This window comes from Oncorhynchus gorbuscha, linkage group LG12, assembly GCF_021184085.1.
Source record: "Oncorhynchus gorbuscha isolate QuinsamMale2020 ecotype Even-year linkage group LG12, OgorEven_v1.0, whole genome shotgun sequence".
NCBI classification, from domain to species: domain Eukaryota; kingdom Metazoa; phylum Chordata; class Actinopteri; order Salmoniformes; family Salmonidae; genus Oncorhynchus; species Oncorhynchus gorbuscha.
In genome coordinates, this window is record NC_060184.1 from 54286652 (window position 1) to 54309627 (window position 22976).

General features: G+C 39.0%; 1 protein-coding gene across 2 annotated transcripts in view; it reads left to right on the top strand.

Annotated features, from left to right (window-relative positions):
• LOC123991125 (cadherin-18-like) overlaps window positions 1-22976 on the top strand; it is a 412196-nt gene that overhangs the window by 256914 nt on the left and 132306 nt on the right. For both annotated transcript variants that reach the window (XM_046292353.1, XM_046292352.1), the window contains one exon: window positions 14706-14825. In XM_046292353.1, coding sequence (XP_046148309.1) covers window positions 14706-14825 — 120 coding nt within the window. The remainder of the gene's footprint in view (window positions 1-14705; window positions 14826-22976) is intronic.

Here is a 22976-nt window from a genome sequence, read left to right on the forward strand (position 1 = left end):
ACAATTTTGACTGTATGGGACCTTTTTCAAGAGGATAAAATTATCCATCTTCTGAGCTAAGCCAAAAAACGTGGATCACAATAGCTATATTATTCTTCTGTTGGGCAAGTAGTAGTAGACTATCTTTACTGGAAACATATTTTACTTATTAACAGCTTGAGACTCCTGAATGGGAATAACCAATTGGACATTTCAAATGATGATAGTATCATATAGTACCAGTCAAACGTTTGCACCCACCTACTCATTCAAGGGTTTTTCTTTATTTGTACAATTTTCTACATTGTACAATTATAGCGAAGACATCAAAACTAGGTATGAAAAGGCACATTTGCAATCATGTAGTAACCAAAAAGTGTTAAACAAATCTATTAATATATATATATTTTATATTCTATATATATATATATATATATATTATATTTGGACATCTTCAAAGTAGCCACCCTTTGCCTTTATGACAGCTTTGCATACTCTTGACATCCACTCTACCAGCTTCATGAGGAATGCTTCTCAAATGGGAAACCATCTCATGGTTTCATGAGGAAACCATCTCAAATGGGTTGAGGTCTGATGATTGTGGAGGCCAGGTCATCTGATGCAGCACTCCATCACTCTCCTTCTTGGTCAAATAGCCACAAATGACAGTTCCACTAAGCGCAAACCAGATGGGATGGCGTGTCGCTGAAGAATGCTGTGGTAGCCATGCTAGTTAACTGTGCCCTGAACTCTAAATAAATCACTGACAGTGTCACCATCAAAGCACCCCCACCTCAGCACAACTTCTCCTCCATGCTTCACAGTGGGAACCACACATGCGGAGATCATCTGTTCACCTACTCTGCGTCTCACAATGACACAACGGTTGGAACCAAAAATCTTACATTTGGACTCATCAGACCAAAGGACAGACTTCCACCGGTCTAATGTCCATTGCTCTGTGTTTCTTGGCCCAAGCAAGTCTCTTCTTATTATTGCTGTTCTACAATAGTAGTTTCTTTGCAGCAATTCAACAATGAAGGCCTGATTCACACAGAAGTCTCTTCTGAACAGTTGATTTGGGCTGCAATCTGAGGTGCAGTTAACTCTAATTAACTTATCCTTTGCAGCAGAGGTAACTCTGTGTCTTAACTTTCCTGTGGCGGTCCTCATGAGAGCTACAGTAGTTTCATCATAGTGATTGATGGATTTTGCGAATGCACTTGAAGAAATGTTAAAGGTTATTGAAATTTTCAGCATTGACTGACCTTTAAAGTAATGATGGACTGTCATTTCTCTTTGCTTATTTCAGCTGTTCTTGCTATAATATGGACTTGGTCTTTTACCAAATAAAGCTATCTTCTGTGTACCACCCCTACCTTGGGCTCCCGAGTGGCGCAGTGGTCTAAGACACTGCATCTCAGTGCTGGAGGTGTCCCTACGGACCCTGGTTTAATTCCAGGCTGTTTCACAACCGGCTTTCATTGGGAGTTGCATAGGGCGGCGCACAATTGGTCTGAGGTAGGCTGTAATTGTAAATAAAAATGTGTTCTTAAATGACTTGCCTAGTTAAATAATGCAACAACAACAAAAAACTTGTCACAACACAACTGATTGGCTCAAATGCATTAGGAAAGAAATTCCACAAATGAACTTTTAACAAGGCAACAACAAAAAACTTGTCACAACACTGTTAATTGAAATGCATTCCAGGTGACTACCTCCTGAAGCTGGTTGAGAGAATGCCAAGAGTGCTGTTATTAAGGCAAAGGGTGGCTACTTTGAAGAATCTCAAATATTGTTGCGCGCTGACCTTAGATATCTGTTTTTCTATATATTTTGGTTAGGTCAGGGTGTGACTATGGTGGGTACTCTAGTTTTTGTTTGTCTAGGGTTTTGTATGTCTAGGGTTTTTTGTATGTTTATGTTGGCCTGATATGGTTCCCAATCAGAGACAGCTGTTTATCATTTTCTCTGATTGGGGATCATATTTATGTAGCCATTTTCCTCATTTGTGTTGTGGAATCTTGTATATGTTTACTTGCCTCAGTGCACATCAGTAGCGTCACGTTTCGTTTGTTGTTTTGTTAGGTGAGTTTCAGTTATTTTAAATTATAAGGAACTCTACTCATGCTGCGCCTTGGTCTCAATATCACGACGAACATGACAAATATAAAATAGATTTTGATTTGTTTAACAGGTTTTTGGTTACTACATGATTCCATATGTGTTATTTCATCATTTGATGTCTTCCCTATTATTCTACAATGTAGAAAATGAAAAATAAAGAAAACCCCTTGAATGAGTAGGCATACTGTATGTCTTACTTTGAAGGTTTGAGAATGAACCTCTCTGTGCACCGAACCCATTATCGGGATTAAATTCGACAACATACGGTGATCGCTACATAAATAGTCATATTAAACATTCATGAAAATACAAGTGTCTCACATGATTTGAAAGCCTAGAATCTTGCTAATCCAACTGTGTTTTCAGATTTGAAAAAGGGATTTACTGCGAAAGAATACGATGCGATTATCCGAGGACAGAGCCCAATAAAAAAAAATATTTCAAAGTTGAAATAAAATAAATTGTTTACCTTTGACTATCTTCCTCTGTTTGCAATCCCAATGCTCATTGTTACACAATGAATGGTGTTTTGTTTGATAAAATCTATTTTAATATCTTAACACAAAACATTTTGTGAACTGCTTGTGTCGTGAATTCCTTCTCATTCAATTTTCAACGACACATTCGATGTAAATACACACACTAAACGTGACTTTATCCAGTCATGTTTGGTTTCATTGCACTCAACTGGTTGTTTGTAACACAACCAAACTGATGGGTCATTTCGCGGGACGTATTGACTGAAAAAAACCGATTTAAAGACAACAAGTAATGAAATCATTGTGCACCAATGATACGACCGCTGTTTCGTTGATTGACTGTATTTTAACCCAATGACCACTGATCGTCTTGAAATCTAGCTTGGTCGATAGCCAATGAGCTGATGTCATCGGCAGTATGTAATGGTTATGTGTTGAAAGACCAACCCATGTAGTAAACTCCGGCGTAAAGATGGTCATTCGCCATTGAAGATTCATACTGGAAGGAGCCACGCATGTTACGCACAGCACTATTTTGGTAAAGTGCATCTTCAGCTGTTTATAAATCAATCAGTATGGCGACTAAGTCAGGGAAAGCTAAATCTAAGTCTAGATATACAGATGTACACATAATTTTAGAAGAAATTGATCTGGAAAGTGAGACAGAGATTGTTGGAGGACGATTAATTTAGCTAGCATAGCTTTGATTCCCAAATGGAGGAATATTTTTCAATGGAGAGGACCTCATTTTGGACTGGTAAGTTCTTCTCATGCTAATGACGTTGTTTGTAATTAATAATATAAAATATTATTTGTGATTTTTTAACTTTTTAGTAGCAATATATAAAAGTGTAATGAAATGTGTAAAGTACACGTTGGCAATACATTGTGGGAGGGAGTATGTTTGTATGTATGTGTATGACCCATAGCCTATGTTTGTGTGTGTATATATACATATTGTGGATTAGAGGGAGCATGGCCGAGATGCGTTCCACCTTACCCCACCCCTCATGAAATAGCCTATTTGAAGCTGTTGAGGGGAGGGCAGGCCCACAACAATGGCCAAAGTGAAATGGAGACAGTAGATCTAGCTGGTCTGTCATAATATAATAGAGACAATAGATCTAGCCAAATGTCATAATATAAAATAGACAGTAGATCTATCTGGTCTTTAATAATAGAAATGAGACAGTAGATCTAGCAGGCCTATAATAATATATTCAACCGTATGTTCCCTGTGCTCTATATACAGTATATCTATTTATTATACCTGTTGATACAGGGCTCATATGTGAAACTATTTTAACTGAACATTTTCTTTCACAGTGACACTGACTCCGAATGGGAGCCCCCAGTGCCAAGGTGTCCATCCCCCACTGAAGCTGGTTCATCTTGCCGGACACCTGTTGTCTCAGCGCTACTGGGGCATGGACTGCAAAAAATGTATCCATTCCAACTGCAATAAAGGACTACAACAAGTGCATGGGAGGTGTGGACCTGTCAGATGCACTGATAGGCTATTACAATGTTCTCCAAGAGACAATGAAATATTACAAGACCTTCTTCTATCATTTCATCGACATTGCTGTGGTGAATGCATTCATCCTACACAAGGAAATGGCTAAGAGCTGTGGAAAGCCCCCCATCTCACAGCTAGCCTTCACTGAGCTGCTCATCAAGGAGCTTGCTGACTACAGCACCACAGCACCACTGCACCACATTCTGGCCCCTCTACCTCTGTCCCTTCTGCTCCTGCCACAAGTGGTGTTCATCTGCCCAAATGTATTTCTGCAGGCATGGATGTGTCTCAGGGCCAAATGGGCACAGCATGGAGGCGTTGCTGTGTTCTTTTCAAAATGAAGTCCCCCATTACCTGCACCACATGCTTGTTGACCCTCTGCTTTACAGCAGAAAGAGACTGCTATGGCACCTGGCATCAGCAGCACAATAGTGTGTAGAGTTCTGAGGGTCTTCCAAATATTGAAAGTATAATTTTGTAAATGTATATGTTTTTTTTTTTTTTTTTTTTTTTGGGGGGGGGGGGGTGTTAGAATACCATTTTGGTATTTTGTATATATACTTATTCCATTCAAAATGTATCACTTCACCAATTTGGGTACATGTGGGCTACTTATGTGGGACACCTGGGTGACTTCATGATAAATGTCATGTAGCACACTTATTTTGGAAGTTATCTTTTCTGAAACTTTGCAAAAGTACTGATGCCCTCTTATGTTTTTCACTGAAATTGTCCCCATCATCCTATCTGAATGTTTGTTTTTTCTTGTTCATTTTAAAGATGATGATACAACAATAAAAATAAAAAACGTGTGTTTTTTTCATTGTATTATCTAAACCAGATCTATTGTGTTATATTCTCTTACATTCAATTCACATGTACACAGACATCAGAGTGTTTTCTTTCAAATGAAAACAAGAATATGCATATCCTTGGTTCTGGGCCTGAGCTACAGGCAGTTAGATTTGGGTATGTTTTCAGGAGGAGCTAAAAGTAGGAGGGTAGCTGTAAGAGGTTATTAAACAAATCCCAAAGGTAATCATTCTCTGTGCCCTTGTCACGAGAATTATGTTCTCAATGTTCATAACCCAATTCAGTTACACTACTCGGTCTGCAACCCAGGATTTGTAAGATACTGATTGAATAAAACAGACGGAGGCCCAGCTAAATAGACAAAATGTTGATTCACGAGAGCGCTAGTTCATTGTACAAAACCATTCATTTTATACTAGCTCCTTACTCACATACTTTTACACACAAACAGCAGATATCATATGCACATACATACACATGAACAGTATGTATCCTACGCACATACTGTATCAATACCCAGCCGACAAAAATTAGGGACCGTGAGAAGCACTCCCTGTACTCCCTCAAGATTAGGGAGTACTCACTGCCCTCTCCCAAATCTCTCAGAGGCCTCTAGCAAGGTCGGCACCGAATTTTGCTCAGACAGTATTTGTTTAAGATACTAAAATGATATATTGTAAAGATGTATAATTTTACTGACTAAAACTGCACACATCATTAATAATAATTTTATGATCCTAATCAATTTCATACAATCATATGGTTTCAGGGTGGAATATTAATAATAATAATAATAATTACATCAACAATCCACCCTTAATGACTAAATAATATACACTGATACCTCAAATACTATATGGAAACATAAATGGTATACAAGAATAATTCAAACCAATACATGTATGTACATCTGATATTCAGCAATGACTGTTTTAGGCCTATAATGTTTCCTGTTAGGATTTTTAATACAATATTCATTAAAAAACAGTCTTAAACATTAAAACAATCTCATCTAACATTGGCTCCTTGTAGTTAAAAGAAACGGAGCCATCTCCTAGGCCTGGATGCCTGTATTAGTAATCCCACTGGCCGGAGCTCGGAATCGGTCCTTACCTCACCATCTGTTGCGTCATTGACCTTTCCAGAGTCCTGGAAATCAAACCCCTCACACAGGGGAACAAACAACATCCAAACAGCACCAAAACACTCATACAGGTGAAAGTTGCCCACAACACAGTGATTTTGACATTTTTCCATTTCCCAAACATACTGTCAAACCAATTTGTTAGAGAATTATCCACCCTTGAGTTTTCCGCTAAATCATGAGCTAATGTGGTTAAAAGAGCCAGGGCCTTGGTCACTGATTCTTCTGGAGCTGTGTTATTACAATTTAAACATACAGCAATGGCAATGTTATAAAAAAATACATGTACAGCAATGAACCCCAAGCATTCTACATACCCTAACCTTTTCTGCCAATTAACATATCGAGAGTCAGTCTATTTTACCAGGTCATGAGGGAGGTGGCGGATAATTGGTCAGAGAACCGCTTTACTGCGTCCCCAGTATCCTTCACAAATCTCTGGTGATTATAAAAGATGTCATTAATCCAATCCACATTTTTATTTATTGTCAACCACCAAAAGAACGTAGTGGTAAAGTCTTCACCTATTGGATTCATAGCTTTGAATTAATCTGAAACTTCACTGAGGATGCCAATAGCATCGAGACAAAGCTACTCCCATCCTGGTCAAAACTCCTCCTGTGCCTACTTTAGCCTCCTATAATTGGCCTCTGATGACTTAATCTACCCATGGTGTCAGATTTCAAAAATGCTTTACAGCTAAAGCACAACATATGATTATGTTATGTCATAGCCAAGTCGAAAAAACCACAGCCATTGTTACAGTCAAAGATAAGAGTCACAAAAAGTAGAAATATAGATAAAATGAATCACAAACCTTTGATGATCTTCATCAGATGACACTCATAGGACATCATGTTACACAATACATGTATGTTATGTTCGATAATGTGCATATTTCTATCCAAAAATCTTAGTTTACATTGGCACGTTACGTGCAATAATGTTTTGATTCCAAAACATCCGGTGATTTTGCAGAAATACTCATAATAAACATTGACAAAAGATAGTGTTATTCACAGAATTATAGATAGACTTCTCCTTAATGCAACCGCTGTCAGATTTAAAAAAAAAACTGATGATTTTCATCAGAAGGCACTCCCAGGAATCCCAGTTCGACAATAAATGACTGATTTGTTCCATAAAGTTCCATCCATCTCCAAATAGCCACTTGTTGTTAGCATGTTCAGCCCAGTAATCCATCTTCATGAGGCGCAGGCACTTCATCCAGACAAAAACTTGAAAAGTTCCGTTACAGTCCCTGTCAAACAAATCAATCTTTAGGATGTTTTTAACATGTTCCAACCGGAGAATTCCTTTGTCTTCAGAAAAGCAATGGAATGAGAAGTAACTCTGTCGGGAGCGCGCGTCATGAGACCGAGGCTCTCTAACAGACCACTGACTCAAATGGGTCTCATGAGCCCCTCCTTTATAGTAGAATCCTCAAACCAGTTTATAAAGACGATTGACATCTAGTGGAAGCCCTAGGAAGTGCAACCTCATCCATATCTCAATGTGTATTCGGTAGGCCAAGCTTTGAAAAACTACAAACCTCAGATGTCCCACTTCCTGGTTGGATTTTCTCAGGCTTTCACCTGTCATATGAGTTCTGTTATACTCACAGACATCATTCAAACAGTTTTAGAAACTTCAGAGTGTTTTCCATCCAATACTACTATGCATATATTAGCATCTGGGACAGAGTAGGAGGCAGTTCACTCTGGGCACTCTATTCATCCAAAAGTGAAAATGCTGCCTCCTATCCCAAAAAGGTAAACTTCTCTAGAGTAGGGGGCAGCATTCGAAATTGTGGATGAAAAGCATGCCCAAATTAAATGGCCTGCTACTCGGGCCCATAAGCTATGATATGCATATAACTGGTAGATTTCGATAGGAAACTCTCTGAAGTTTCCAAAACTGTTAAAATGGTGTCTGTGAGTATAACAGAACTGATTTGGCAGGCGAAAACCTGAGAAAAGTCCATTCAGGAAGTAGTTTTTTTGTTGGTTTTGTAGTTTTCTATTCAATGCCATTACAGTATCCATTGACTCAGGACTCAAATTGTTTCAGGCTTGTATTCTGATAAATGAGGGTGTAAGACCAGTCTGAATGAGTGGACCCTGACGTGTCACAGAGCTTTTTCATGCGCAATCCCGAGAGATTGCCTTTCTTTTTGACCTTTTATATTGACAACGTTATTGTCCGGTTGAAATAATATAGATTATTTAGGCTAAAATCAATCTGAGAATTGAATATTAACATCGTTTGACATGTTTCTATGAACTTTACGGATACAAATTGGATTTTTTTTGTCTGCCTGTTTTGACTGTGTTTGAGCCTGTGGATTACTGAAGAAAACGAGCAAACAAAACAGAGGTTTTTGGATATAAAGAGACTTTATCGAACAAAAATAACATTTATTGAGTAAATGAATGTCTTCTGAGTGCAACCATATGAAGATCATCAAAGGTAAGGGATTAATTGTATCTCTACTTCTGAGTTGTGTAACTCTTCCGCTTGGCTGGTTACTGTTTGTAATGATTTGTCTGCTGGGCTATGTTCTCAAATAATCGTAAGGTATGCTTTCGCCGTAAAGCATTTTAAAAATCTGACACTGTGGTTGGATTCACAAGAACTTCATCTTTAAACCTATGTAAAATATGTTTTGTTTTCTGAATTGTTACATTGAGTATTTCTGTATTTGAATCTGGCGCTCTGCAATCTCACTGGATGTTGGCCAGTTGGGACGCTAGCGTTCCACATACCCTAGAGAGGTTAACAAGATGTTTATCTTTCATTTGTTGTATTGGACTTGTTAATGTGTGAAAATTACATATTTCTAAAAAATATTCTTGAGTTCCGCTACCCCTGCGCTAGAAAGGTTAACTCCAATTGGTTGGACCAATAATCCAGGAGCGCAAGTGCCTAACCACCACCTTCTGGAAGTTTCTATCGTATGCATCCTTTGCTGGTACGAGCCCACCCTACATCAGATAAAGCTGCTGTGAGGTTAAGAATTGTCTCCTGTACTTCCAAACCTAAATCCGTCACATTAACGATTACCTTTCAGCCATTAACCTCTTTCAGCTAGGAGGCACTATTTTTATGTTTGGAAAAATAACGTTCCCAATGTAAACGGCCTATTTCTCATGCCCATATGCAAGAATAATTATAAAATTGACAGATTAGGATAGAAAACACTCTAAAGTTTTCAAAACTGTCAAAATATTGTCTATGAGTATAACAGAACTGATGTCTCACCTGGCCAATTGCCAGGAAAAATGCAGAGTGCCAAATTTTAAAAAATGCTATAAAATTCAAACTTTCATTAAATCAACCATGTACGATACCAAATTTAAGCTACACTCGTTGTGAATCCAGCCAACATGTTAGATTTCAAAAAGGATTTTCGGCGAAAGCCTAAGAAGCTATTATCTGATGATAGCACAACAGTAAACAATGAGACAATAGCATATTTCAACCCTGCAGGGTTGAACGCAGAAATAAAATATAAATCATGCCTTACCTTTGACGAGCTTCTTTTGTTGGCACTCTTATATGTCCGAAAAACATCACAAACGGTCCTTTTGAACAGCTTCCAATTTGCGCAACGTCACTACAAAATATCTCAAAAATTACCTGTAAACTTTGCCAAAACATTTCAAACTATTTTTGTAATCTTATTATTTTTAAACTTTAAAGTGAACCGAGGTGGGTTGGCCGAGTACATCAATCTGGCCAAGCCAATCTCTCTAGAGTTATTGCTTTCCTAGGGAATTGTTTAATGTTTACCTTAAATCCTACATCTTGATCTTCTTTGACTCCTTATTCTGTAGTTTATATTTTACTTTGTATCAATGACAATGGCGTCATATAATCAGTAGCGGCAGGTGATGGATCTGGAAGTATCAGAAAGGTTACCAAGACTATGATGCAGCTCAGAGCACCTACTCTTCCCGAAAACCGCCAACCCTCTCCTGCCCTTAGTCGGTCTGCTAGGTACCACCCCATACTCACACTTCTAGGAGCACACACAGTGATGAACGGTCGGGATAGGAAATATTTGATAAGGAGGTAACCCCTGGACCCTGTTGGTACTTGGTTCTTCTCCTAACTCTGCGTGTGATCAGCAGTGTCAGCAGTGTTTATATGTGTACATACAGTGCCTTCCTCCCCCCCCGTCTCCTGGTTGGATTGAGTGAATCACCTTCTCCTGTAATTCACCTGTAGGACACAAAATCTTGGACATACGGATTTGGTTAACAAACAGTCTTCTCATGTGTTCTGCTAGTATATATTCTATGTCTACCTGTTCTGGTCCCTAACTCTGGCCTTCTATTTGTTCTACCTGATTAGCTAAACTGTCATCCATTATTTAAATTCATTATCCAAATGGCCCTCCCATGAGGCTGATCAGACCACAAAGGAAAGCCATGATAGAGGTCAAAAGTCATACCACCCTTTTACAGTCGTGTTTCATACTATATTATACAAATTAAAGAAAGACCATCAAACATTTTCTACGTGTTGTATCCTAGGTTCCCAGAACATTATCAAAATAATTCACGTGTTTAATTAAAACTTCTAATATTCAATATGTGTGTGCACCCCTTTAAGATATCGTATCTAGGAAACATGGAAATCTCCTCAAGCCTAAAGGCTAAAAACAAACAAAATATTTCCAGGCCTTTTTAATTTGGTAGGAACATGCCTCTATCTCACTCGCTCCCTTCAAGATTACAGCCCCCAGAAAACATCTGAAAGAAAGACAATGAAGCTCTCCTTTCACAGAAAAAAAACACTTGGTCAGCATTCATTATACTACCCCGATTCAGAAACCCAAACGCTTACTACAAACAAAACCTAATAATAATGATAATTCCATTGTACTCCCTCCAATCATTAGTTTTAAATTTCCTCAATGATTCATTATACTTAATTGAATGTGCGCTACCCTTGGTTATAATACTGTACTTTAAATCTATGAAATTCCCCTACTACTTGACTAGTTTAGCCCAAGCTTGCTTTGCAACATTAAATCCCATTCAGTATGTCTGCAAACAGTCTCTGAAAATGCTTATTAATAGGAAACCCTGACGTTAGACACACACAAAACTATGATTAATGTGCACTGTCCCTTTAAATTCAAATAAAATCTCAACCTGCAATCCACTTTGCTGAGCTGACATTGTTCCACGCAATGGAAACAGATTATAATGTTAGAATACATTCACTTCCTGTTCAAATTCACTGGTGTTACCTAAACAATCTATAACTTTACCTTCTCTTTCGGCTTCACCCTTATGAATTGTCCCAGACTTAAAAGCAATATGCAAATCACCAAAATGTATAACCTACATCAGTCAATCCATAAGAATAAAAACACCAATCGATGGGCACAACTCTACCACAATTATCTCTCCTCTATTATTTTGAATTCCTTAGATTTAGGTAACTGTCTCTTCTATGATTCAGTAATTTCAATCTGACTCCTTTCTCAATACGTTATTCCAGTAGATCAGTTAGGCAAGACAACGTATGACATCAAAATAGCCTCAATGTTATTTAGAATGAATTAGTCTTTCAATTTCATCTAAACCAGCTCTTAAAACGTTCAGTTTATATCTTAAACAAACACTAACAACCGTATCTCTCCCGGCCAAACATATCAATATTTGAATTACAATCAGAATTAATTTTAGTCTATTGGTGCATAGGCTGAGATGCGAACTCAATTCTCCCGCGTGTAGGCAAGAGTTCAACCCCTGGACCACCAACACTATTGAAATGATAGAGACGCAAATAACCCAATTATTATAATTGTCTGTAGTCGTAAACTCCGGCACGTACTACCGAGACAATTCCCAGAAAATAGAAAAAAGGTCCAAGCTTTTCCCCAGCGAGGATTCTCCTTACTCTCTCTCTCTCTCGTTGTCTCTGTGTCATGCAGGTGAAAGAGGACCCAAAAGCGACTTGGCGAAAACAGAGTCTTTAATCCAGTAAAGTAAATACAAACAAAAAACACAACTTTCACTCGAAATGACGAGGACAAACTGGAGACTCGATCTTGAACAGCAGGTGAACAGCAGGTTGCCTCGGGAAGGCACTTGAACCAGACAGACTCAGACACCTGCTCACCACGCAGCATCTGAGGAAAACACGACACGACAGGGCGATACACAAACACAGCACGGTGAATTCTAGACAAGGAACCGACAGGACAGGAACGGAACACAAAGGAAGAAATAGGGACTCTAATCAGGGGAAAGGATCGGGAACAGGTGTGGGAAGACTAAATGATTGATTAGGGGAATAGGAACAGCTGGGAGCAGGAACGGAACGATAGAGAGAAGAGAGAGCGAGAGAGTGAGAGAGGGAGGGGGAGAGAGAGGGATAGAAAGAGGGAAAGAACCTAATAAGACCAGCAGAGGGAAACGAATAGAATGGGAAGCACAGGGACAAGACAAGATAATAAATGACAAAACATGACACTCTGCCTCTCTCTTTTTCCTTGTATGTCCCCTTATCTTCTCTTTTCCTTTCCTCTCATTACCCGTGTCCCTCTCTCTATCTCCTACTCAGCATTTAGGAACAATTACTATTATGACTTTTGATAAATTATTAGGTCTCACACGCACATAATTATTTCCCCTGCTGATATCCTTCTGGCAAATTTCTCCCACCCTTTCTCTACGCTTGCGTTCTTACCTTCTTTTCTGGGATTCAGACAGCCAGGTAGTTAACCCTCAACCTGCTGTTTCCCGTGACTATCTACACACATCTTATGTATCTACTTTACCATTAAATCACATTTTTCTACATCTAGACGTCTCTCAAATTCATACTTCTTTCTTCATTTTGGGCATTAGATTTACCTCTCCATTTTGGGATTAGATTTATCTCTTATCTCCGGTTAATTCCGGGACCTCCTTTGAGGATTTACTACCCATCGTTAGTAAAACCTTGTAGTTCCTATGCTTATTCTCAAAATCTATGTGTATGTATTTCTATGATCTATTTATGTGCTATTTTCCCTTTATCTTATTCTCAAAATCTATGTGTATGTATTTCTAATTCTGATTAAATTACTCCTATGTGTCTCACTGATGTGTATGTCACTACTCCCTATGTGTGGGCTCACAGTTACTATGCTTATTTTGCTATCTCTTAACCTATGTGTGCTTTTCCTTTCTTGAAACTGTAGAAACCTCTATAGAGGTGCCGATCGGACACTAGGTCTCACACGTATACAACCTATAAGCTATTTTCCAGGGGTCATAAATCCCTAGTCAGCAGCCTATTTTTCTGGTGTTGCTTGTTATTTTGATGTTAATATCTCGTAACTCACTCCGCTAAATTAGGCTTCCCTTCTTCGTTGGATAATCAGATCTAGATGTGCGAAGATCTGACTCTCCCCTTCCTGCTAATATCCCCTAGATTAATTAGATTTAGATCTCAATATTCTCTAGTTTATATTGGTACTGCAGATACCCGGTGTCATTACGGACCCCCTTCTACTGCTGCCTAGGTGGCTCTACACCCAATTCCTATCTTCCATTTGCATAGAATACTTTGTTCCCTTTAAAACTTTACACAAAATTCTAAAGATAGGTCACCGGGTTAGAATGCCTTATGGGAATTTTAAAATCATCACCTAAACTACACAAAAACAATCAAAAATGTCTGAATGTAGCCCGAGCATCAATTCCCCAGAATTCGTGAATAAAGATTTACTGACCTTCGTCTCGTAGACTGGGAAAAGCAATGTAGGTTGTATCTCGTCACCACCTCTGTCATGTACCAGTTCACCACTGGCCTGAAATAAACCCTGGATTCAGAGGTCAGGTCTTTGTCTTACGGATCCTGGATCCGCCCATGCACGGTTTTCAGCAGTTTCTTGGGACGACAGAGGCAGGTATTGAGATCCGGCTCGAAGGACCAAATTGTCACGAGAATTATGTTCTCAATGTTCATAACCCAATTTAATTACACTACTCGGCCTGCAACCCAGAATTTGTAAGATAGTCAAAATGTTTATTCATGAGAGCGCTAGTTCGTTGTACAAAACCATTCATTTTATACTAGCTCCTTACGCACATACTTTCATACACAAACAGTAGATATCATACGCACATACATACACACGAACAGTAAGTATCCTACGCACATACTGTATCAATACCCAGTCGACAAAGATTAGGGACCGTGAGAAGCACTCCCTGTTCTCCCTCAAGATTAGGCAGTACTCACTGCCTTCTCCCAAATCTCTCAGAGGCCCCTAGCAAGGTCGGCACTGAATTCTGCTCAGACAGTCTGTGTTTAAGATACTAAAATTATATATTGTACAGATATATAATTTTACTGACTAAAACTACATACATCATTAATAATAATGTAATGATCCTAATCAATTTCATACAATTATATGCTTTCAGGGTGTAATATTCTAGTCATTCATTTAAACATATAAATTCCATCAACAGTCCTGAAACTATTACTTCTTCAAATAAATATATGAAGTTACCCAACATCAAAACAAATTCTGTATGAATTAAAGGCACTCATGAAGACACATATACTCATAAGTATCACATGTCGATAAGAATGCTTGATTCTGATTTTTCTTTCATTATATTTTCAGGTACTTCTGTATATCAAGTTACTGCTTCGGATGCTGATGACCCAACGTATGGAAATAGTGCCCGAGTTGTCTACAGTATTCTCCAAGGACAGCCATATTTCTCTATTGATCCCAAAACTGGTAAGACACATTATTGTACACCTTATCAACTTACTTTGACTGAATGCAGTGCTGGTTTGAATTAGTCATGAAATAGAATCAACATAAAATATTTACACATAGTATACTATCGTCGGATATGCAGTGATTTTTTTTATTGATACTTCGGAATTATCTCCACGGAAATCTCTCCACAATGGTTCCGTGGGCAAATGACATACAGTGTACAGGTAATGACAGAAGCTATCTCTGAGATGTAAGCAAACTACAGCCATAGAGTACCACAGTATATGTCATAACACTCATAAAGCATATAAAGAACTACAACTGCCATGAGCATCTGGACGAGACTACCGATTTGAGGCAACGGTAAGAATCTCTGATTTCACTCTCTAATGTTTGCTAAATTTAGTAATAATTACATTGACAGTTCTGTAGACTCTCTTGTACATGTTTTAGATTGACACAATACCTGTTAGCAAAGGTGTCAGCTAGAGAATACGTGCAGGAGCTTACAGGGATTTGTAGTCGTGCATGATGTCTACTTTGATGCTAATTAGCATTTTTGATTCTGAGAGTAAATATAGCCGAATATATTAATAAAATCTCCTTGTCCGAGAGAGATTTATATGATTATCAAAAAGTCACACCAGGGTAAGCTTACGCGAAATCCAGTGGTATAAAAAGTACATCAATTATAAGTCTAAAAGTATTTGGTTTTAAATATACTCAAGTAACAAAAGTAAAAGTTTAAATCATTTAAAATTCCTTACATTAAGCAACCCAGATGGCAGGATTTTTTTATTCATTTTTTAAATTTACGGATAGCACACTTCAACACTCAGACATAATTTAAAAATGAAGCATTTTTGTTTAGTGAGTCTGCCAGATCAGAGATGTGTGAATGAATTAGACAATTTTCCTGTCCTGCTAAGCATTCAAAATGTAACAAGTACTTTTGGGTGTCAGGGAAAATGTAAGGAGTAAAAAATATACTATTTCCTTTGGGAATGTAGTGGAGCAAAAGTAAAAGTTCTCAAAAATATAAATAGTAAAGTAAGTACAGATACCGCAAAAAAACTACTTAAGTAGTACTTTAAAGTATTTTTACTTAAGTACTTTACACCACTTCATGAAACACAGCACTTATTTTATGTGTTTCTAAAATTCCCTATGGGAAAAATGAATGGTTGAAAAAGGATTAGAACCATTTCCCTGTTTGACTGCTGGGTTTTATAGGTATTATGACACCTCCATTGTGGGGCTCTATACCATCTCCACATTCTTTATTGCAGTGGTCACCAACAGGTCGATCATCCTAGTCGATCACCAAACATTTCTGTAGAAAAGCCAACGACAAAAGCATAAACGCTTGAGCTCAGTTTTTTTGTGTTGTGCTGTTGGCGGTAGGTGCACTTGGTTCAGAAGTCCTGTGCACCAGGTAGACCATTTAATTTGTATGAAAATACAAACTTTGCCTACCGCGCGGAACAGGGGATCTTTGGCTAAATCGAGTGCTCCTACTGTGCTGTCCAATCGAATAGCCAATCGGATAGAGCACCAGCTGTGCCTGAAGACTATGTGACCACGATCCCCATAGCCGATGTGAGAAAGACATTTAAACAGGTCAACATTCACAAGGCCGTGGGGCCAGACGGACTACCAGAGTGTGTACTCAGAGCATGCATGGACCAATTGTCAAGTGTCTTCACTGACATTTTCAAGCTCTCTCTGACCGAGTCTGTGATACCCACATGTTTCAAGCAGACCACCATAGTTCCTGTGCCCTAGAATGCGAAGGTAACCTGCCTAAATGACTACCGCCCCGAAGCACGTTCGTAGCTATGAATTGCTTTGAAGGTCATGGCTCACATCAACACCATCATACCGGAAACCCTAGACCCACTCCAATTCGCACACCGCCCCAACAGATCCACAGATGACGCAATCTCAATTGCACTCCACACTGCCCTTTCCCAACTGGACAAAGGAACACCTATGTGAGAATGCTGTTCATTGGCTACACCTCAGCTTTCAACACCATAGTGCCCACAAAGCTCATCACTAAGCTAAGGACCCTGGTACTAAACACCTCCCTCTGAAACTGGATCCTGGACTTCCTGACGAGCCGCCCCCCCAGGTGGTAAAGTTAGGCAACAACACGTCTGCCACGCTGATCCTCACCACAGGGGCCCCTCAATGGTGCGTGCTTAGTCCCCTCCTGTACTCCCTGTTCACCCACGACTGCAATGCCAAGCATGACTCCAACACCATCATTAATTTTGTTGATGACAGAACAGTAGTACGCCTGATCACCGACAATGATGAGTCAGCCTATAGGGAGGAGGTCAGAGACCTGGAAGTGTGGTGCCAGGATAGCAACCTCTTCCTCATTGTGAAGGAGATGATCGTGGACTATAGGAAAAGGAGGGCTGAACAGGCCCCAATTAACATCGACTGGGCGTGTAGGGGAACGGGTGAAGAGTTTCAAGTTCCTTGATGTCAACATCACCAACAAACTATCATTTTCCAAAAACACCAAGAAAGTCGTGAAGAGAGCACAACAAAACCTTTTCCCTCTCAGGAGACTGAAAATATTTGGCTTGGGTACTACACCAATATCTACAGTGCATTCAGAAAGTATTCAGACCCCTTCTTTTTTCCACATTTAATGACAAAGCAAAAACTGATTTTAGCATATTTATTAAAAATAAAAACAGAAATACCTTATTTACATAAGTATTCAGAACATTTGCTCTGAGACTCGAAATTGAGCTCAGGTGCATCCTGTTTCCATTGAACATCCTTGAGATTTTTCTACAACTTGGAGTCCATCTGTGGTTAATTCTATTGATTGGACATGATTGGGATAGGCACACATCTGTCTATATAAAGTTACCATAGTTGACAGTGCATGTCAGTGCAAAAACCAAGCTATGACGTCGAATGAATTGTCCGTAGAAGTCAGAGACAGGATTGTCTCAAGGCACATATCTGGGGAAAGGTAACAAAAAATGTCTGCAGCATTGAAGGTCCTCAAGAACACAGTGGCCTCCATAATTTTTAAATGGAAGAAGTTTGGAAACACCAAGACTCTTACTAGAGCTGGCCTTTTGGCCAAACTGAGATATAGGGGGAGAAGGGCCTTGGTCAGGGAGGTGACAAAGAACCTGATGGTCACTCAGACAGAGCTCCAGATTTCCTCTGTGGAGATAGAACCTTCCAGAAGGATAATCATCTCTACAGTACTCTGCCAGACGGAAGCCACTCCTCAGTAAAAGGCACATGACAGCCTGCTTGGAGTTTGAGAAAAGGCACTTAAAGGACTCTCAGGCCATGATAAACAAGATTCTCTGGTCTGATAAAATCAAGATTGAACTCTTTGGCCTGAATGCCAAACGTCACATCTGGAGAAGACCTGGCACCATCCCTACGATGAAGCATGGTGGTGACAGCATCATGCTATGGGGATGTTTTCCAGCAGCAGGGAGTGGGAGACTAGTCAGGATTGAGGGAAAGATAAACAGAGCAAAGTACAGAGAGATCCTTGTTGAAAACCTGCTCCAGTGCATTCAGAACCTAGACTGGGGTGAAGGTTCACCTTCCAACAGGACCGCGACCCTAAGCAAGCCAAGACAACACAAGAGTGGATTCGGGAGTATCTGAATGTCCTGTGGCCCAACCAGAGTGGCCCAACCAGAGCCCGAACTTGAACCTGATCAAACATCTCTGGAGAGACCTGAAAATAAAAGTGCATTGACGCTCCCCATCCACCTGATATATCTTGAGAGCATCTGCAGTGAAGAATGGGAGAAACTCCCCAAATACAGGTGTGCCAAGCTTGTATTGTCATAACCAAAAAGTCTTGAGTCTGTAATTGCTGCAAAAGGTGCTGAGTAAAGGTTCTAAATACTTATGCAAATGTGATATTTCCATTTGTTATTTGTAATATATGTAAAAATATTTGTAAAAAATAGTTTTTTCTTTGTCATTATTCGCTAGAATAAGGCTGTAACGTAACAAAATGTAGAAAAAGTCAAGGGGTCTGAATTCTTTACAAATCCACTTTATTTTGTTATCAAAGCTTGAGTTTTGAAATATATTATGGTCTGAGAAGAATAATATTGTCATGGCAAGCATATATCCAATATGCTGTGATAATGTATTTGGCCTAATGCACTGTCATGACATTGGCGTGTGGGGGGAGGTTTATGACCCCCATAAATACCTTTCTCCTTTTCTCTCTCTCTACTCTATAGAGTTGACTCTTGTAAAGCCTTTGTAACATAGAGAGTCTGGTAACATTGAAAGGTGGGAAACGGAACCATATTCCGGTAATCCAACCAGATGAAAATATGCATTGGTACTTATTGAATATGATCTCAGATCAGTTGTTGTCTAAGACATTACTACTAATGACAGGATGACAAATTGTATCTTGGAAAGTTGACACATTCTAGTTATCAGATTCACATGGAATTGTTGTGCATTTTAAATGTTTAACTTCTTATGGATCAGTGGTGTCCCACCTTGACAACTTCCTGTGAAATTTGATCTCCATATGGTTGCACTCACAAGACTCCCAGGTACACAAATGTTTGTTTTGGTCGATTAAGTCCCTCTTTATAGTTCAAAAACCTACATTTTGTTGGTGTGTTTTGTTCAGTAATCCAATGGCTCAAATGCGGTCACAAGAGGCAGAGGAAAATTCCAAATAGTATCCATAAAGTCTGTAGAAACATGTCAAACGATGTTTATAATCAATCTTCAGGTGGTTTTTAGCCTAAATAATCATTAATATTTAAAGCGGACAATAATGTCTTCAATATAAAAGAATAACAAGAAAGGTGCACTCTCGGGATTGCGCACCAAACAGGTTGGGGAAATTCCACTGGCCTCTCATTGAAACTGCTCATTCTCCCTCATTTTTTAGAATAAAGGCCTGAAACAACAATTTCTAAAGACTGTTCACAGCTAGTGGAAGCCATAGGGTATGGAATCTGGGTCCTATCCCTTTAAATGGTGGATAGGCTTTCAATGGAAAAACACCCATTTCAAAATAATAACACTTCCTGGATGGATTTTCATTTCAGTTCTGTTATATTCACAGACATTATGTGAACAGTTTTGGAAACTTTAGAGTGTTTTCTATCCAAATTATATGCATATCCTAGCTTCTGGGCCTAAGTAGCAGGCGGTTTACTTTGGGCACGCTTTTCATCCAAAATTTCACCACTATATAAACCCGTTAACAGAAATGAAACTTCCTGTTCCAGGGACGTGCGGACTTGCGGTCCCCATGTTAAAAAGGACAAGGTCACCTACAGAACTAAGCCAACCTCCGCGTGAGCTCTGGTTGAACGACAATAACCTAACGAATCGAATTTAGCATTAGCGCAGCAACTGTAGACGTGATTCAACTTGTTAGCCAGGGTTCGTAAAGATAACCAAGAATTTACAACTTTCAGATGAGCCTGAATAAAGTGACGATTAAATATTGACTGCTACTGACGTAAAAGATTACTAGGTCTTTAAGAGTTTATTCGGAAGATAACAGCTCTATAAACATTATGTTGTGGTGCCCCGTCTTTCTAGTTAATTGCATTTACATGATTAGCTTTATCAGGTAATATTAATGACAGAGAAATGATTTTATAGAATAGCATGTCATATCACTTAATCCGGCATAGCCAAAGACACGACAGCACTAACCTCATTCCTAAAGAACTGTTTTATTAGGTTAATGTTACATTTTTTGAGTAATATGTTTTTTTTTATCGGAGCGGTAGATCTTGGCTTGCTTTTTGACTGTGAAAGTGATCTTGACTCAGAAAAGTTTTTCATTGATTATTTTTTATTTCAACTTTATTTAAACCAGGTAAGCTAGCTAAGAACATTGTTCTCATTTACAACTGCGACCTGGCCAAGATAAAGCAAAGCAGTGCGACCGAAACAACAACACAGAGTTACACATGGAATAAACAAGCATACAGTCAATAACACAATAGAAGAAAAATAAAGTCTTTATACAGTATGTGCAAATGGCATGAGGAGGTAAGGCAATAAATAGGCCATAGTAGCAAAGTAATTAAAATTTAGCAGATTAAGACTGGAGTGATCGATGGGCAGATGATGATGAGCAGATGATGGTGAGTAAGTAGTGATACATACTGGTGTGCAAAAGAGCAGCAAAGTAAACATTTTTTACCGATGGACTATATACAGCTGCAGCGATTGGTTAGCTGCTCAGGTTGGTGACCACTGCTTTAAGGTATTGTTCAGCTCCCTATTTACTCTGTAGGCAATCACTAACAATCTCCTCTGAGGCCATTTGTGTTAGATGCACTCTCTCTCTCTGGGCTACAGTCAGCCTTTAAAATAAAATTTAAAAGAAAGGTTTAAACTGTTTCACTCTTTTCAAAAATGCATATTTTGTTTTAGATGGCCTTACATGATTCTATAAAATATTTAATGCGGATGGCAAAGTGCACACAATACTTCTGTGTCTGTGTAAGATGGCAAGGGTGTGTATCATACATGTGTCTCGGAACATGAACTACTCACATAGAATGACCTAGATGAATGAAAGATGACTTGAAGACTAGTTCAGATATGTCTCTTGGGAAAGTCTCTCCATAGAATTGTATATGATAAAACATGTTGCAGTAGAGCATTGCAGCCTACCGTATGTCCCAACAAAATTAACATCTCCCCATTGCCTAATCAATAACTGGATGTTGAAACCTCTGTAAATGCAGTTGGTATTATTGAATGTAAAAGGGTTCATTGTTATTCTGCACCAAGCATAAAGTATGTAATGGTCATTTTTACCCATATGCAGCGGTGTGCTCTTGGTCATATTTACGATGGGTTGTTTTGCTCGGGCTGACTCTGCATCTTGTCTGCATTGTAATTCAGCATTGGTCATGAGGCATGGAGGGAGGTGCAGGGATGTGTGTGTGTGGGGGATGCGATCGAAGGTGGAGCCAGCAGCTGCTCTCTCCACTCCCATAGCAGTGTTAGCCATGCATGCTAATACAATACTGTCTCTGTCTGCTGTTTTAGTAACCAATCTGTCCAATCCTTTTCACTAACCGAAAGTTAGCTGGTTTGAGCAAGGCACTTAACCCTAATTTGGTCCATGGGTGCCGTACTATGGCTGACCCTGTAAAATAACACATTTCAATGTACCTATCCGGTGCGTGACAATAAATAAAAAACATTAAAACTACAACGAGAGTCTACTAAGGGCTATAGCACAGAGGGTACCGGAATGAGTTTCCTATACAATTTGTGGTATCTGAAAGGTTTATGGCCTGGTGCCCCTTTCCCAAAAACGAGCACATGACTCTAGTGTGTGTAAGTGAGTGAGTGAGTGAGTGAGTGAGTGAGTGAGTGAGTGAGTGAGTGAGTGAGTGAGTGAGTGAGTGAGTGAGTGAGTGAGTGAGTGAGTGAGTGAGTGAGTGAGTGAGTGAGTGAGTGACTACTGATGGTGGTAAATCAAGTTTTCTGATTATAATGAAAGGTGTCTGGCAGGAGTCGGTTCTGAGTCCAGTACTTTTTATTGTATACATTAACAATACTGGTTTGTCTGTAAAATAATTGTAACCTGTATGTGGACGATACTGTGTATTCTTTTTCCCCCACTGTTGACCAAGTTCTATCTGAATTATAGTCTTCTTTTATTGTTTTACAGAAAACCTTTATTGATCTTAAATTCGTATTGAATGCAGATAAAACAAAGTATATGTTGTTTTCTAGAGCACACAAAAATTGTTATAATGATTTAAGTATATGTACCTTGGATGGTCCCAACATTGTTCGTTTATGTCCCTGCTTACAAATATCTGGGCATTTGGATAGGTAAAAAGCATATTTCTTAGTTATTAACTAAGAAGTTGGGCTTCTTCTATAGAAATAGGTCATGCCTCTCAGTAAATATTAGAATGCAGATCATTCAGTTGACATTTATTCCTCTCCTAGACTATGGCGACATCATCTACATGAATGCAGCTGCCACTTCATTATAGCAGTTAGAAGCAGTTTACCATAGTGCACTTTGTTTTATCACGAATGACAGGTTTTGCACTTATTACTGCTTTCTCTGTCAGAACATAGGATGGCTCACGTAGGTCGAAGCACTGCATTTTATTCATGTCACGTTCGTCGTAT